General features: G+C 45.2%; 1 protein-coding gene across 2 annotated transcripts; it reads left to right on the top strand.

Moving 5' to 3' along the window:
* Positions 1–7,448: 7,448 nt before the first annotated feature.
* Positions 7,449–15,497, top strand: LOC124019217 (flocculation protein FLO11-like). 2 transcript variants are annotated; one of them, XM_046334622.1, is made up of 5 exons: positions 7,449–7,794; positions 8,009–8,094; positions 8,812–9,039; positions 10,575–10,848; positions 11,411–15,497. In XM_046334622.1, exons 3-5 carry the CDS (start codon positions 8,911–8,913, stop codon positions 13,132–13,134), a joined length of 2,127 nt encoding a protein of 708 aa, XP_046190578.1. In that variant the 5' UTR covers positions 7,449–7,794; positions 8,009–8,094; positions 8,812–8,910; the 3' UTR covers positions 13,135–15,497. The 2 variants fall into 2 exon arrangements, with proteins under 2 accessions (XP_046190578.1, XP_046190577.1); XM_046334621.1 differs by lacking the exon at positions 8,009–8,094.
* The last annotated feature ends 1,413 nt before the right edge of the window (positions 15,498–16,910 follow it).

The following is a 16,910-nucleotide window of genomic DNA, read 5'->3' as shown; positions in this document are numbered from 1 at the left end:
GACTGTCTGTGATTTAATTAGAATTCAAGGCACACTTAACCAGCATGGCTACCACAGCATTCGGAGGCAATACGCCATCCCATTTGGTTTGGGCTTAGTGGGACTATCATTTGTTTTTCAACAGGACAATGACCCAACACACCTCCAGGCTGTGTAAGGGCTATTTTACCAAGAAGGAGAGTGATAGAGTTCTGCATCAGATGACCTGGCATCCACAATCCCCAGACCTCAACCAAATTGAGATGGTTTGAGATGAGTCGGACTGCAGAGTGAAAGAAAAGCAGTCAACAAGTGCTCAGCATATGTGGGATCTCCTTCAAGACTGTTTGAAAAGCATTTCAGATGAAGCTGGTTGAGAGAATGCCAAGTGTGCAAAGCTGTTATCAATGCAAAGGGTGGATATTTAAATAATCTCAAATGTAAAATAGATTTTGATTTGTAGTAACACTTTTTTTGGTTACTACATGATTCCATATGTGTTATTTCATAGTTTAGATGCCTTCACTATTATTCTACAATGTAGAAAATAGTAAAAAAAAAATAAAGAAAAACCCTTGAATGAGCAGGTGTTCTCAAACTTTTGACCGATAGTGTATAGGTAGGGGTAAAGTGACAAGGCAACAGGATAAATAAGACAGTAGCCGCAGCATATGTGTTGAGTGTGAAAATGTGCGTGTGTGTGTGTGGGGGGGGGAATCAGTGTTTGGGTAGTCCAGTGTGTCCAAGAGAGTTAGTGCAAAAAAGGGGTCAATGCAGGCAGTCCGGGTAGCCATATGATTAGCTATTTAGCAGTCTATTGGCTTGGGGGTAGAGGCTGTTCATGGTCCTGTTGTTTCCAGACTTGGTGCACTGGTACCGCTTGCCATGTGGTGGTAGAGAGAACATATGGCTTTGACAATTTTTTGGGGCCTTTCTCTGACATTGCCTGGTATAGAGGTCCTGGATGGCAGGGAACTTGGCCTCAGTGATGTACTGGGCTGTATTCATCACCCTCTGTAGAGCCTTGCAGTCGGGTGCCTTACAGTTGGATGTACCAATACCTGATGCAGCAGGTCAATATGCTCTCAATGGTGCAGCTGTATGACCTTTTGAGGATCTGAGGGCCCATGCCAAATATTTTCCAACTCCTGAGGGGAAGAGGTGCTGTCGTGCTCTCTTCACAACTGTGTGGGTGTGTGTGGACCATGTTAATTCCTTAATGATGTGGATACCGAGGAACTTGAAGCTCTCAACCCTCTTCCCTGTAGCTCCAAAGAATGTAGATGGGAGCATGCTCTCCCGCCCGTTTCCTGTAGTTCACGATCAGCTACTCTCTCTTGCAGATGTTGAGGACACTTTCGGTATTGCAGTTTAACTACAGTCCGGCCCAGGAAGACAATTCCCATAGACAGAGACACTTCATCATTACTTTATGCACAAAACATCCATTGAATTATTCAAATAATAATTGTTGCAGATGCCAATTATTTTTTCAAAAGATATTAAATGGATAATTCACCCAAATTACAAAATATCATATTGGGTTTACTTCCATGTAAGCAGTCTATGGACAAGGTATGACATGCTTTCCCATTCAAGTCATGGGACCGATATTATAATTGTTTGTGTATCATGTTCAAATCGTCTATAAGTGATTTTATTGAGCTTCACAATACATTTTATATAGTTTTGGATGATTTGGACATGAGTAAAAAATGCTAATATAGGTCCCATGACTGTAAGGTCTACCTACACCTGTTGTATTCGGCGCATGTGACAAATAAAATTTGAGATTTGATTTTTGCCACAAATGCTAAAACGTTAGCATATGGAAAAGGTGCCAGGGAAACTAACATACCAGGAACATACTTTAAAAAAGTTTACTTTTAGACTTCTTCTCCTTCTTAAAAGGTGTGAGGCCTCCTCGTGTCAAGCATTTTTGTTAAAGGGATACTTCAGGATTTTTGCCAATGAGGCATTATCTACTTCCCCAGAGTCTGATGAACTCAGTCGATACCATTATGTATCTGTGTCCAGTTTGAAGGAAGTTAGAGGTAGTTTTGCAAGCCAATGCTAACTAGCAATTACGCTAGCGCTAGTTAGCAACTTCCTTCAAACTGCACGCAGACATAACAATGGTATCCACAAGTTTATCCGACTCTGGGGAAGTAAATAAAGGGCATTACCATTACTCATTGCCAAAATCCCAAAGTATCTCTTCAAGGAAAAAACTGCAAGTTGTCAATGCTCGATTCAAATAATGCATATGTGACAAAGTGGATGATTCTAATGCATAGGACACTCAAGGACATTCAGAGACTTGTCCCAAAGCCACTCCTGCATTGTCTTGGCTGTGTGCTTAGGGTTGTTGTCCTATTGGAAGGTGAACCTTCGCCCCAACCTGAGGTCCTGAGTGCTATGGAGCAGGTTTTCACCAAGGATCTCTCTGTACTTTGCTCCATTCATCTTTCCCTCGATCCTGACTAGTCTCCCAGTCCCTGCTGCTGAACAACATCTCCACCTCATGATACTGCCACCACCATGCTTTACCGTAGGGATGGTACCAGGTTTTCTCCAGACGTGACACTTGGCATTCGGGCCAAAGTTCAATCTTGGTTTCATCAGACCAGAGAACCTGGTTTCTAATGGTCTGAGAGTCTTTAGGTGCCTTTTGGCAAAATGTAAGAACGGCCCATGTTCTGAATTCTGGTGCTGTACATTTCAAAAGTGCTGAACAAATAGTTATTGACTACGACCGTCTTAGCTCACTCATAAAGGTCTTAATCGAAATTACGGATTGCCTCTCATCTGCTCGTCGTTCCCTTATGCCATAGTTTGTACATATCAATTATCAGTAGAAACCACATTTGTTTAAGCAAGTCAGCCATATCAGCTAGGCAGTAAATGAGGCTGAATGAACTGTGTCGCTGATTGCCAGGCGTAGCGGTGGTAAGGATTCACTCCATGGTGCTGAAAAGAAAGCTCTGCTGTTGGGACAGCTTTATGTAGGCCCTAACAGTTTTGTGGGCATCGTTTGTCACCGTTATAGTGCAATTCATGTATTGTTTGGTGTTGTGTTGTGCAGTGACTTTGCTTGTTTTAGACCCCATCATGGGCACTGAGACTGCACTTGTGAAGGTGGTAAATGACCTTTTAATGGCATCAGACCGAGGCTCTGCATCTGTCCTCGTGCTCCTAGACCTTAGTGCTGCTTTTGATACCATCGATCACCACATTCTTTTGGAGAGATTGGAAACCCAAATTGATCTACACGGACAAGTTCTGGCCTGGTTTAGATCTTATCTGTCGGAAAGATATCAATTTGTCTCTGTGAATGGTTTGTCCTCTGACAAATCAACTGTAAATTTCGGTGTTCCTCAAGGTTCCGTTTTAGGACCACTATTGTTTTCACTATATATTTTACCTCTTGGGGATGTCATTCGAAAACATAATGTTAACTTTCACTGCTATGCGGATGACACACAGCTGTACATTTCAATGAAACATGGTGAAGCCCCAAAATTGCCCTCACTAGAAGCATGTGTTTCAGACATAAGGAAGTGGATGCCGGAGACACCTGAAACCCCACCTCTTTAAGGAATACCTAGGATAGGATAAGTAATCCCTCTCACCCCCCTAAGTTTTAGATGCACTATTGTTAAGTGACTGTCCCACTGGATGTCATAAGGTGAATGCACCAATTTGTAAGTCGCTCTGGATAAGAGCGTCTGCTAAATGACTTAAATGTAAATGTAAATGGATGGCTGCAAACGTTCTACTTTTAAACTCGGACAAAACAGAGATGCTTGTTCTAGGTCCCAAGAAACAAAGAAATCTTCTGTTGAATCTGACAATTAATCTTAATGGTTGTACAGTCGTCTCAAATAAAACTGTGTAGGACCTCGGCGTTACTCTGGACCATGATCTCTCTTTTGAAGAACATATCAAGACCATTTCAAGGACAGCTTTTTTCCATCTACGTAACATTGCAAAAATCAGAAACTTTCTGTCCAAAAATGATGCAGAAAAATTAATCCATGCTTTTGTCACTTCTAGGTTAGACTACTGCAATGCTCTACTTTCCGGCTATCCGGATAAAGCACTAAATAAACTTCAGTTAGTGCTAAATATGGCTGCTAGAATCCTGACTAGAACCAAAAAAATGTATTATATTACTCCAGTGCTAGCCTCCCTACACTGGCTTCCTGTCAAAGCACGGGCTGATTTCAAGGTTTTACTGCTAACCTACAAAGCATTACATGGGCTTGCTCCTACCCATCTCTCTGATTTGGTCCTGCCGTACATACCTACACGTACGCTACGGTCACAAGACGCAGGCCTCCTAATTGTCCCTAGAATTTCTAAGCAAACAGCTGGAGGTAGGGCTTTCTCCTATAGAGCTCCATTTTTATGGAACGGTCTGCCAACCCATGTCAGAGACGCAAACTCGGTCTCAACCTTTAAGTCTTTACTGAAGACTCATCTCTTCAGTGGGTCATATGATTGAGTGTAGTCTGGCCCAGGAGTGGGAAGGTGAACGGAAAGGCTCTGGATCAACGAACCGCCCTTGCTGTCTCTGCCTGGCCGGTTCCTCTTTCCACTGGGATTCTCTGCCTCTTACCCTATTACAGGGGCTGAGTAACTGGCTTACTGGGGCTCTTTCATACTGTCCCTGGGAGGGGTGCGTCACCTGAGTGGGTTGAGTCACTGATGTGGTCATCCTGTCTGGGTTGGCGCCCCCCCCTTGGGTTGTGCCGTGGCGGAGATCTTTGTGGGCTGTACTCAGCCTTGTCTCAGGATGGTAAGTTGGTAGTTGAAGATATCCCTCTAGTGGTGTGGGGGCTGTGCTTTGGCAAAGTGGGTGGGGTTATATCCTTCCTGTTTGGCCCTGTCCGGGGGTGTCCTCGGATGGGGCCACTGTGTCTCCTGACCCCTCCTGTCTCAGCCTCCAGTATTTATGCTGCAGTAGTTTGTGTCGGGGGAGTAAGGTCAGTTTGTTATATCTGGAGTACTTCTCCTGTCCCATTCGGTGTCCTGTGTGAATTTAAGTGTGCTCTCTCTAATTCTCTCTTTCTCTCTTTCTTTCTCTCTCTCGGAGGACCATGCCTCAGGACTACCTGACATGACTCTTTGCTGTCCCCAGTCCACCTGGCCGTGCTGCTGCTCCAGTTTCAACTGTTCTGCCTTATTATTATTGGACCATGCTGGTCATTTATGAACATATGAACATCTTAGCCATGTTCTGTAATAATCTCCACCCGGCACAGCCAGAAGAGGACTGGCCACCCCACATAGCCTGGTTCCTCTCTAGGTTTCTTCCTAGGTTTTGGCCTTTCTATGGAGTTTTTCCTAGCCTCTGTGCTTCTACGCCTGCATTGCTTGCTGTTTGGGGTTTTAGGCTGGGTTTCTGTACAGCACTTTGAGATATCAGCTGATGTACGAAGGGCTATATAAATACATTTGATTTGATGTATCCCAAAAGAAAAAGTGTACTTTACCCCACCAAGATTTCCATGCTAAAATCGCCACTGGGAGTCCCAAACCAAAATAATGAGAAGAAAATGCATTAATTTGTTGGGGCCACTAGAGGGCGGTGATCAGTGGCGATTTTAGCATGTAAATCTTGTACATGCACCGCCAAATCTGAATAGTAGGCTAAATTATGAGGGGGAAAGGGACCATATTATTAGGGTGAGGCACATGGGCTATTAACACCTTACTACACTTAGTATTACTTTCTTAGCTACAGTATACATATCTCCATGGCATATTGCATCATTTATGCAGCAGCATACAAGGCATTTTAGGACTCATTGTTGTGCTGTGCTCACTTGAACAGGAAGGTTGCACGACGGTGCTTCTTCTGGGAAAATGTTGTCATCAACGTCTGGCATTCTCTGGATTTATGGTGCTTTCAAGACAACTGGGAACTCTGAAAAAAACAAGGTTGGATCATGACATCAGTGATCTTCAGGTCGGAGCTCTGGAAAGAGGCCCGAGTTCCCGAACTGGAATTCCGAGTTGGTTGACCATTCAATTTTTTTTTTGCCGGATTGACAGCATGGTCAATGTATTCAACATTTTCTGGGCCATGGTGTTGAAATGTTTATCCTTTTCAGTTTGGATAAGAGACCTTTAAACCCAGACTTGGAGCACCCTCTCCACTGAATAGCAGGCTAGTGATTGCTTTGCAACCGGTAGATATAACGTGATTTGGCGTCATTTTATCTGTGACCAATGACCTTGAGCCTTCTTGGATGGGAACTTCTAATGTATATATTTGACAGCACCCAAGGGGGCTTGAACTTTCTTGCTCTCCCTGTAGATTATGGTGTCCGCATGAGAAGATTACCTCCTCCTACACATATTTACCCCTGGCTGCTCCTCTACCACAGAAAGCACTGAGCTAGGCTGAAACACCTGTATTTTGGAGCTGCCTCACACAAGCAAAACATGTATTAACTCAATAAAACATTTTTTACATTGTTTTCAAACTGATATGTGACGTCTATTAATGCCAAAATAGCATGCAAAACAGGCAACAACAACAAAAAATATATATAAATAAATATATATTTTGTCTAAACAGATGGGGCTCAAAGCACGTGGGGCACTCCTGTGCCTTCCCTGAATGACGGGTCGCCACTGGGTACTCCAGCACTAGAGGTGGCGAAAAAAAATCACCAATATTAGCTTCACGCTTTTTTCAAACACAAAATAAGAAGTCATGTTACTTTAAAATTGAGATAGCGCTCAATGGTGCTGCCCATGCATTCACAGGAGCCATTATGGTACATATACAAATAGGAATTCTCTTTCTATTATGGGTGGCGAATAGTGTAATGCCAACAGAAAAAACTGCGGCCGAAGACTACCGGGTCATGGCCAAAAAAAATACAAAAATGTCCTCAAATTAAACGAAATGTTCGCACGTGAACCAAACTACATAACAATTCTCCAATTGTCTTGTATTTTAATTTGGGTGTTGCTATGATGATAACAGTTCTTTGGAATGCCAATAATTATGTCATTCACTAGGCTGGAAAAAAATAATCACTATGATTCATGAAAATATCAGACATGCCTGCCTATGAATTAATTGTTAATAACAATGCCAGGGTATGGCGTGAATAGCGTGCCAACCTCATTTGTACCAAAGTAGAAACTGTTATGAAACTCTAGTCCAGAGAGTCGGGTTTATTAAGTTTTGGTCCCAACCAGGGCAGGGCAAAAGCTGCTACACGAGATTTGTAGGCTAAACAGGATTATTAATTACATCTCGTGCATGATATGAGCTCATAATTATTAAGGCCATATAGGGTCTGAAGCAAGGTTTGCGGAACATTCCAGATGTGACACGTTAGTGCGTGCGTTAAGTTCAAGGGATTGCCATGCTGTCATTAGCCAAGATTGCTTAATTGTTTAAGTGAAAAAGCCTATAATAGCCTACATATTTAACTGGGACTCAGAGAAAGGCGCTCTTGATCATTTCTAGTAGTCAGTGGGCGGTCTCCAGCACTTGAAAGAAAGCTCCAGTTCACTGCTCAGCTGCGGTATTGGGTGGAGTCTTGTGCGCTTGACGCTTCACTGGAACAGGAGACCTGCTACATTACGCACGGAGAGGTCGCCTAGTACGCCTGTACCGCGAGGAGACTGGAGGGCAGGGAACTCCGAGAACAAAGCTAACGATTTTATGTTTTTGTTCTACGAAAAGGAAGAGTTTGTTACTCCATCCCTGTATAAAGAGTGACGTTTTGGGACATTTGGATATATATTTTCTCAGAAGCCTATGGTTCTTTTAAGATTATTATAAAGGTAAGTGCATATCTAAGAAAGTTAAGTACAGTACATTCAATGTAAATGTGTCTACCATACCTTGTGACTATGGAAGCGTATTTTGGACTAATTGGGTATAATATTTCAAATCCGCAAAGAAAAATACTGGGAATAATGGGGATTATGATGTCTCAGTGTCCCACTGCAAAATATCTTAATTTGGTCTTTATTTGATCATGACATAAACTCATAGGCTACATCGAAACCAATGGCGAGAATGGAATGTGTCAAAGCAGTCCACCTTGACAAATCACCCATCAACAGCTTTGAGCATCCATTGTAAGTTTATTTTTAAGGTCATAAACAAGGAGGGCTTGTCCGGTGGAGCCTATTTGCTCGTCGCTAACATACCTGCTCCAGAATAACTCGTCTATCAGTTTATGAGCTTTGCACTAGACAATGCAGGACCATGACTACCCACGGAGTGACGGGTGCAAAAACCTGCACTGTATGTACTAGGTATATTGTAATAACTACCTGCTATAGAGGGTATGATAACTGTATTAAGAGAACGACGCACTAGTCGAGGGACCTACTGAATTTGGCTAAGACTTGGATGTGTTGCCCCGCTGTGGCGACCAGCAGTGGCAAACATGACAACCTGTTGCAAAATGACTGGTACTTCACCTCAGCTGAGATGGTTGAGTCAGTGTCCGTTTGGAGTTCAAACTTTGGGCTTGAGAGTTTGGTATTTACATGAAATAGATGTTTTTTTTTGGGGGGGGTGGAAGGAATGAGGAAGACATTTTCCCAGGGGAGCTGTGGGAGAGTGTTCTGTTCTCACCAGCTGTCTCCCCTGAGAGTATTGAGACCGTCAACATGATGTTGATGTTACAGTAAACCAAAACACCACTGTATTATTACATGCATTCTATTACTGTACACCCTTTGTTCAGGCTATCAGGGAAGTAGTCTTCTACTGTACACCTACTACTATGTTATTGTTTGACCTAGCCTCCTTTCCTGAGAGCCGTCCCCACTTCTCTCTGTTTCCAGACTGCTTGAGGAGATTAAAAGGTCATTCAGAGTGAGAGCAGACACGTTCCCTCCACTTTCTCTCCAAGGACTGCTCGGAAACCCCGGGCCCCTCATGAGATGCCCACGAGTCGCCTGGCATTTGACCCGATAACCATGGACGTCCGAGTGAAGGCCAATCCGAACCTCCACTTCGGGGTCAACGGGGGTCACGACGGCGCTGATAGAAACTCCCACAGTAAACCATTTGTGAGTATAACTTATATGAAGCCCTTTCCGTTAATGGTTTATTCTCTTGGTATCTTAGGTCAAAATGTCTCAATGTTTCTCCCTTTGTTCACAATTGACGTACCCATATTAGGGGGGCATGGCGTTGAAGTATTCACCCACCTGTTCCTGGTTTAGAGCAGGTGCTTTTCAGTGTGTGACTTTAAAAAAAAAAACCCCGATTGATCTGTTTATACAGCAACGTCTGTCTCCATGCCCCACTCTGTCACGCTGTCACTGAGACATTACACAGGATTAATGACTACATCCTGTTGCATGCCTCAGGGATGACACACACACAACAGAGAGACTGAGGGAAAACCGGTTAAGGTGCAGTTTTGTTGGTCCTGCTTCACACAACAGAAGTCAGTGGTCTTTGTGTTTGGTTTCAAATGAGTTTGCCTGCAGATGTGTGTGTTGGTGCGTGTGTGTGTATGGCTGAGTAGAACAGGTCTGTGTTGTGGTAAAGATTTACCTCTGGTAAAGGTTGATCTCGCCATCCCCACAGCGATGCCTAGCAACGAGATGTTATCCTGCTGCGGTAACCTGCTCACCCTAGTAATCACAGGCACAGGGTCGTAACCTGAAACGGCAAACAAAAAATATTTGGTTTGTCGCTGATTGACAGTGGTGGTAATGGTTGATGAAAGGGTGTATAGGTGCATCCGTTGTTTATTTTCTTGTTGCAATAAAAATGGGCCATTGTCAACCAGGTATTTGTGTCTGTGTGCACTTTCCTGGGTTTGTGTGTCTACTGCCTACATGTGTGTATTTAGATGACACATTGTTTTATGGGGGATCTTCAGTATATGTAGCTAGTCTCTAGCTCATTTGTGCATTCTGTTGACCTAATACCTTTTTCCTAAACCCATTAAGGTTCATTTTAAACAATCTAACCAGGTTGCCCTTTGATTCAGCGTATTATCTTGAGTGAAACAGACCCCAGGGAGCAGTGGAAAAATCTATGGTCGGCGTCATCCAGCAGCCGTCAAAGCAGCCCCATCGTTGTATACCCTCTGTCTATTGTGTTGTGTTGTGTGGCTGTATGTGCTCTGTACAGAGGGACAGGTAGTGATGTAACAGGTAGGCAGTGAGGCCTCCCTGCTGGAGGGTGTAGGCTCCTTCCTCCAGGTCTCAGATGTCCACGAGCGGATGGTCCCTAAAACAGAGCACACCGAACGAACGGCAGACGAACAGCAGATCGACATTCAGTGTAGTGTGTGTGTGTGTGTGTGGTCCTTTCGAGTATGAGGGGAAAGGCTAAACCAACAGGATCTGAGTTTGTTTACATCCTTAACATAACCTTTTTGGGCAACAGGAAGTATATTCCATACACTAGACCTGATTATGGTATAGGAGATACTGTATGTCACATTAATGTAACTCGTGTTACCAATTACCCCTTAACCAAAGAGCACCTTTAACCTATGTTTCTGATGATCTACTAGTGTGTCCCTGTAGTTGGCGCTTCCCATCCAAGTAACTCGTGTGTTGTTGCTCTGTGTCGCCCCCTACAGGAGGATAAGGCGCTGCATTTCTTAAGCCAGGAGGAGCAGGATTGTCTCCTGTTCTTTGAGGAGACCATCGACTCCCTGCTGACTACCCCAGCAGTGGATGAGCTTGATGGACCAGGACCCCCCATCCGGGCATCCGCCCCCAGCCTCAGCCCCGTACCACCCCTCTCAGCCTTGGACAGGCCGACCAAGAACCAGGACATCATAGACCTGGTTCGCCCAGCACAGACTGATCTGGTCCACCCCACACATGCACCATTCAACCCCCCCATGCCAGGTACAGAACAGTTCACTCCTTGCTCCACCCTGAACAGTAATGTTTACATTTGATTATCAGTCCCTTGGATCATTAGAATGACTACAGTCAAATGAGGTCAGACTTCACTATCATCAGCATGACAGATTACTCGACATGGACATTTGTACTGTATAGTGTCACGTGTGCTCCCTCTCCGGCCTCCAGGTCACAAGGCTGCTCGTTAGGGCACACACCTGTCACCAGCATTACGCGCCTGACACTCACCTGGACTCCATATATCTCCTTGATTACCTGCCCTTTATATGTCCCTCCCTTTGGTTTCTTCCCCAGTCGTCGTTGTTGCCATTTCACGTCGGGGCTCCGTTTGTGTTTCTTGTTTTGTTCATTTGTTTAAATGTATTCACTCCCCGAACTTGCTTCCCGACTCTCAGCGTACATCGTTACAACAGGAAATATGGTCGACTTTCCATTGACCCAATGGTCCTTTGAAGATATAGATTTGCCATTGACCTTGTCTTTTGAAGATACAGAACGTGTAGAGAACTGATGAGTTTACTTGTCAAACTCTTTCTCTTTGCAGATTTCACCCAGAATATGGTAATGAACAACCCCGAGAGGCATTTTGAGAACAAGCCGAGGCGTGAGGTGATAGAAAACTTCCCTACAGAGTACAACCTGCCCCTCCCTGGCAAGGACAGTGCCCCCTATGGCCACGCCATGTACCAGCCTGTAGGCTCTGTCCCCACCCCGGTCCGCATCGCCCAGAAGATTGCAGAGCACCAGGGGAGTGCGGGGAACACCAACATCCTCTCTTCCTCCCTCCTGCCCAACTGCCGTAGGAGCCTCAATTTAGAGAACAGAGAGAGACCACCCACCCATCCAGATTATCCAATCAAACAGGACCCGACCACCTCAGCCAAGCCCACCCATTACCCCAACAACATCAGCATGATAATGGGCAGCAACCAGCACCACAGCCATTCGCTGGCCAGTGTGAACCTCCAGGACAGGAAGTCTCAGATGCTGGCTAACCTATCAGGGACGACCCACCCTGTGGAGACGGAGGAGCTCCATGGGCTGCAGAAGGCCCATGTAAACATTCCCACCCGCAGTGTGTCTTTCAAGGATCCCACTCCAAATAAGTCCCGGATGGAGGCACTGTCCAAACTGGGCTTGACCCGAAACAGCAGCACAAACACCAAACCCACTGCTGCCCCGATTCCGGTTGCCACCTCTACACCCGTTCCTATGCCTACCCCTACACTGACACCCGTGACTAAACCAGATGTGGCCAGACAGGCAAAGACCTTGCCACCAGCAACAGTCAACAGCAACACCTCTCATGCAAGTATCCATGACAACAAGCCTGCTTCTCCGTCGCCCGAAGTCTCGTCCAAGGACTTTAACAGCTATGGCGGGAAGACCATTGTGGTGAACCCCTCTAAGGCTGCTGCTGCTGCTCCCTCCACCAGTGGCCATGGCAGTAAGGCCCACCCAGTGACCTCTCACAGTGACTTCAACCCTTACGGGGGTAAGACTAAGGTAATGAAACCTGCTCCTGTTACCACAACCAGGGCTGACCTAACCCAACCAGACATTGAGAGCAGGGACGTGCCTCCTCCAGCCTCCACCCCAGCCAGAGTGATGCCTCCCCCAGCCTCCACCTCCACCCCAGCCAGAGTGATGTCTACCCCAGCCTCCACCCCAGCCAGAGTGATGTCTACCCCAGCCTCCACCCCAGCCAGAGTGATGTCTCCCCCAGCCTCCACCTCCACCCCAGCCAGAGTGATGCCTCCCCCAGCCTCCACCTCCACCCCAGCCAGAGTGATGCCTCCCCCAGTCTCCACCTCCACCCCAGCCAGAGTGATGCCTCCCCCAGCCTCAACCTCCACCCCAGCCAATAGGATGCCTCCACCAACCTCCACCTCCATCCCAACCAAAGGAGAAACCATGTCCTACGAGGTCAAGAGCTACGGGGGGAAGACCAGAATGGTCACCCCATCCCACACCACCCCCTCCCCCGTTTCCACCCCTGATATCCTCACACACACCCCAGTGAGGTCCCCGAGCAAAGCTTTAGCCCCAGTGCCTTCTTCAGCCTCCAGACCTTTCCGCTATAGCACTCCCCCTAGCGCCAATAGGGCGGTGGCGTCTCCCACTTCTCCGGAGCCCCGGCCGAAGTCCATCTCCAAGCCATCCTTCCGCTCCCAGGGGATCACAGTGCAGTTCTCCGGACGGGGAGTGACGGATGAGTCGCGCAGAGAAGCTCTCCGGAAACTGGGACTGCTGAAAGACACTTTCTAACTCTCTGCATAACCTCCATTCAGCTTCCAGGTGGACAGACGTAACAAAGGCCTCTGGAGTTTTTCTGAAAGGGTGCGAGGCGTGGCAGGAGAGGATACCTACATTACGGTGGAATGAAACAGGATCCGGGCTGAAACCGGCACACCCGGTTCTGAGCGCTGAATGCCGACAAACGAGTCCGACACGTCACATGGCCTAGTTGACAAATACACACACACACACACACACGGACATGTATGCACACACATTCGTCAAACAGACACACACGCACTCAAACACACACGTGCACAAGCACTCACACCCACAAATGCATTCACCCAACAACTCCAACACGTATATGCATCAAAGCACTGTCTCTTTATTGTGCTCTATTTAACTGTGGTCCTACTAAGTGTTTTACATTGCCTCTGAATCAAGACATATTGTACTTTACAGAAAACACGTACCTCTATTGTTCTCTGGGCCCGAAACAGACAAAACAAACAGACATGTTCAAAGGGTTAATGCAGAACAGCTGAATGTCTTTGGCATTGGCACATTTGACAGAGACAGACTTTTTACTACCTTTGCCACCTTCTGGATGTCACATCCTCAGCTACCAGTGAGAATCCTTACATGCTCTCGCTCTCCAAAGATGGATATATATATATATACCCAATATATTTACGCTTACTTTGTATGACACTATATTGATTACTGATCCGTTTGAGCCAGGTACTGATAAAGTGGACTTGAACCATTATAAACTGGCTGTGAAGTCACCTGAGAACTGAAGAGCCTCACAATATGTTACTTTGTTTACCGATTTCGGCGTTGTTGTTATCCAGGGGGTTATTATGAGTGTGATGTATCTCACCGTTCAGCTCTTATGAGCGTGAACAAGGGTTGAAGGACTTTCCCGGCAGAATAAGTTTGAATTGACTTCACTCACTAATTGTCACGTTTACTCCCTCTCCGGCGCTCAACGTCACCAGTTTACTCATTATTACGCACACCTGCCACCATCGTTACGCGCACCTGTGCCTCATGAAACTCACCCGGACTCCATCACCTTCCTGATTACCTCCCCTATAGCTGTCACTCCCCTTGGTTCTTTCCTCAGGCGTTATTCACTCTGTTTCTGACTAGCTGGTTCATGTATATAGGCTACTCGTGTTGCTTGCATTGTTCCATGTTCATTTATTTATTAAATTCACTCCCTGTACGTACTCCCAGCGTACACGTGACACTAATCTATTAGAATGTATCTATATTCCCTGTGAGAACGGTAACCATCCTACTCATAAATATCGATGATATCCTACTTGATAGGTATTTATGCACCCATTGATTTCCACTGCTGCCTCATGGTATGTTAATGACAGGTCACTCGGAAGGGGGCTACATTCCCCCATGCAAGAGCAAAGCTTAGGAATGTAACAATTGATTGGCATACCAAGCAAACTAAATAGCGATTCAAGTAGTTTGCATTCATGGACCTCATATGCTCAGCTCGAGGGTTATCAAATTATTGGAAGTTCTGAAGTGACCCCATGTGTTTTATCTCCTCATATGACATTTTTGTGAATGTAAGTCACAGAAAATAACAGGCTTGAGTTTCTAGGAAAGGAGGGTTATGTAACTACAGTGCTGGCTAAAGGGTATTTTTACTCCATGGACATGCCTCCCACATAAAACCACTGAATGTGGTTTGAAAAGTAGACTTTTACTACTTTGAGGGGAAAAAACGTAACTTGGCGAGGACGGGCAAGGGCTTGCAATGTCCAAAACACAAGCACTGAAGCCACAGAATCCAGAAATACTCACAAGGACCATTTTTTTCTTCTTGTTTTGCCCTTCTTTTGTTCCATGTACTGTGTGCTGAACTTGCATTTGCAGTGTGTCATTTATCTGTCATCATAACTGATGCCTCTTGTTTCTCACTGGACTGCAGATGTTTGGTACATAACCCTGGTGTGTGTGTGTGTGTGTGTGTGTGTGTGTGTGTGTGTGTGTGTGTGTGTGTGTGTGTGTGTGTGTGTGTGTGTGTGTGTGTGTAACATGTTTGTCCATTTTAAAGTTTTTTTTTTTAATGAAAAAAGTCAGACTCCGGTTTTGTAGTTCATCTACAGTAACTCATGAAGTATCTAATACACACAAACACACACTGGGGAAAATATACCTGTAGTTTGCAGACCCAGGGAGAGAAACCAAAGAGACTCACGTACAAAATCTTTATTTGACATTCAATTAACATTGACAAATTGTCAACAGAAGTTGCTGCTATGGTACAACAGCGCCTTTATAGTTTTGTCTCATTGTCTTATTGTACACAACGTTTAATGTACATCTGTGTCACCTAATAAAGAGAGTAATATACATTACTTATCCTATCCAGAGTTTGATATTCTTCGCAGGGCATTTACTATACCATGTTATGAACGAGTAGAATCTCAGTGTATGGTTTATAATGATTTCTCTTCCCTGGGAATTCACCATGGTTTTAATGGAACAGTAAACAGACAAGCTTTCCAGGGCATCAACTCACCTCAGCCTACACTCGAAGCCCTCATTCTATTACTTCATTGACTGTCCATCCATGAAGGTCATGATTCCAGAGTTCCCTGTCTCCTTTCTGCCACTAAGATGAAATAATTGGACAGTCAAACTTCCCATAAGTCTTTCTCAATATTGTTTTTGTCTTTCCCTTTTTCAGATCGGATGACAGAGGAAGACGTAAGACTATTGAGATACTTTCTTTCGTACAGAATATTTCACTGGAGAGCTGTAGCCCACTGTGTACTCTCTCTCTGCTCGGTGGATGGCCGCTCCCAGTTTCACATGGGTGTGCTGTCTACACTGCAGAGTTCAGACCACTTTACCCAGCCAAAACAGAGAGCCTTTTCCCCCTCTATAGGGCATGGGTCTAAGTGTGTATCTGAGTGTGTGTGACCAAGAAGATCTGGGGCATTGGCTTTTTTGGGAGTGTGAGCAAGGGCAACTAAAGCTGTGGTTTGGTAAGGAGCGTGTGTGTGTGTGTTGAGGGGAGGTACGCAGGCAGGAATTGAGGAAATAAGCATGTTTAGGGTCTGTAATTAGAGGCAGCAGAAAAACCCTTTAAGAGTGCCCTCTAACAAACACACACACTCCCTCTGCAATACTACCTCTTTCTCTTACACACAGATCCCCTAATACTGTCTTGCACTCCCTCTCATACACACATAGGTACATCAATGGAGGAGCTAAGGCTCCCAGCCATATTGGTGGGACCAGGGTTGGGGAGTAAGGGATTACAAAATGGTAACTGTAATTGTTACATTACTAGTAAAAAGTATTGTAATCAGATTACAGATACTTTTGAAAAACAAGATGCTTTACTTCGAGGATTACTTTAAAATTCAGAAAGGAGGTTTGCAAAAAAATAAATATTGGACACCTCTGTTTTCTCAATGACATTCAAATCAGCATTGAAAAATGGCGCAATGTTATGTTTGTTCCACCTGAGCGAGTCTGAACACAAGTTAGAGACCACTATGATGACACAGCACATGGGTTTGATGGATCGCGGGAAAAGAGCAGGAATAGGCTTTTGTAGGCTACAGTCCAAGCTATTCCTTCCAATGGTGCAACTGCTGATCGGCATCCAAAGATTATCCAACTGGAATAAACGCTTGGAGGTAAGGATGACAGCAGTGTTGTAGTCTACGGCGATACGGATATCACTTATTATTGATATCTACATAGCGCATTGATCTGAATCACACTGCTGCTCTCTCATTTAGCCATTTGCGCCTTAC

Source organism: Oncorhynchus gorbuscha, unplaced genomic scaffold (assembly GCF_021184085.1).
Source record: "Oncorhynchus gorbuscha isolate QuinsamMale2020 ecotype Even-year unplaced genomic scaffold, OgorEven_v1.0 Un_scaffold_8:::fragment_2:::debris, whole genome shotgun sequence".
NCBI lineage: Eukaryota > Metazoa > Chordata > Actinopteri > Salmoniformes > Salmonidae > Oncorhynchus > Oncorhynchus gorbuscha.
Note: the sequence above shows the minus strand (reverse complement) of the source record. Positions and strands in the feature narration are given on the sequence as shown.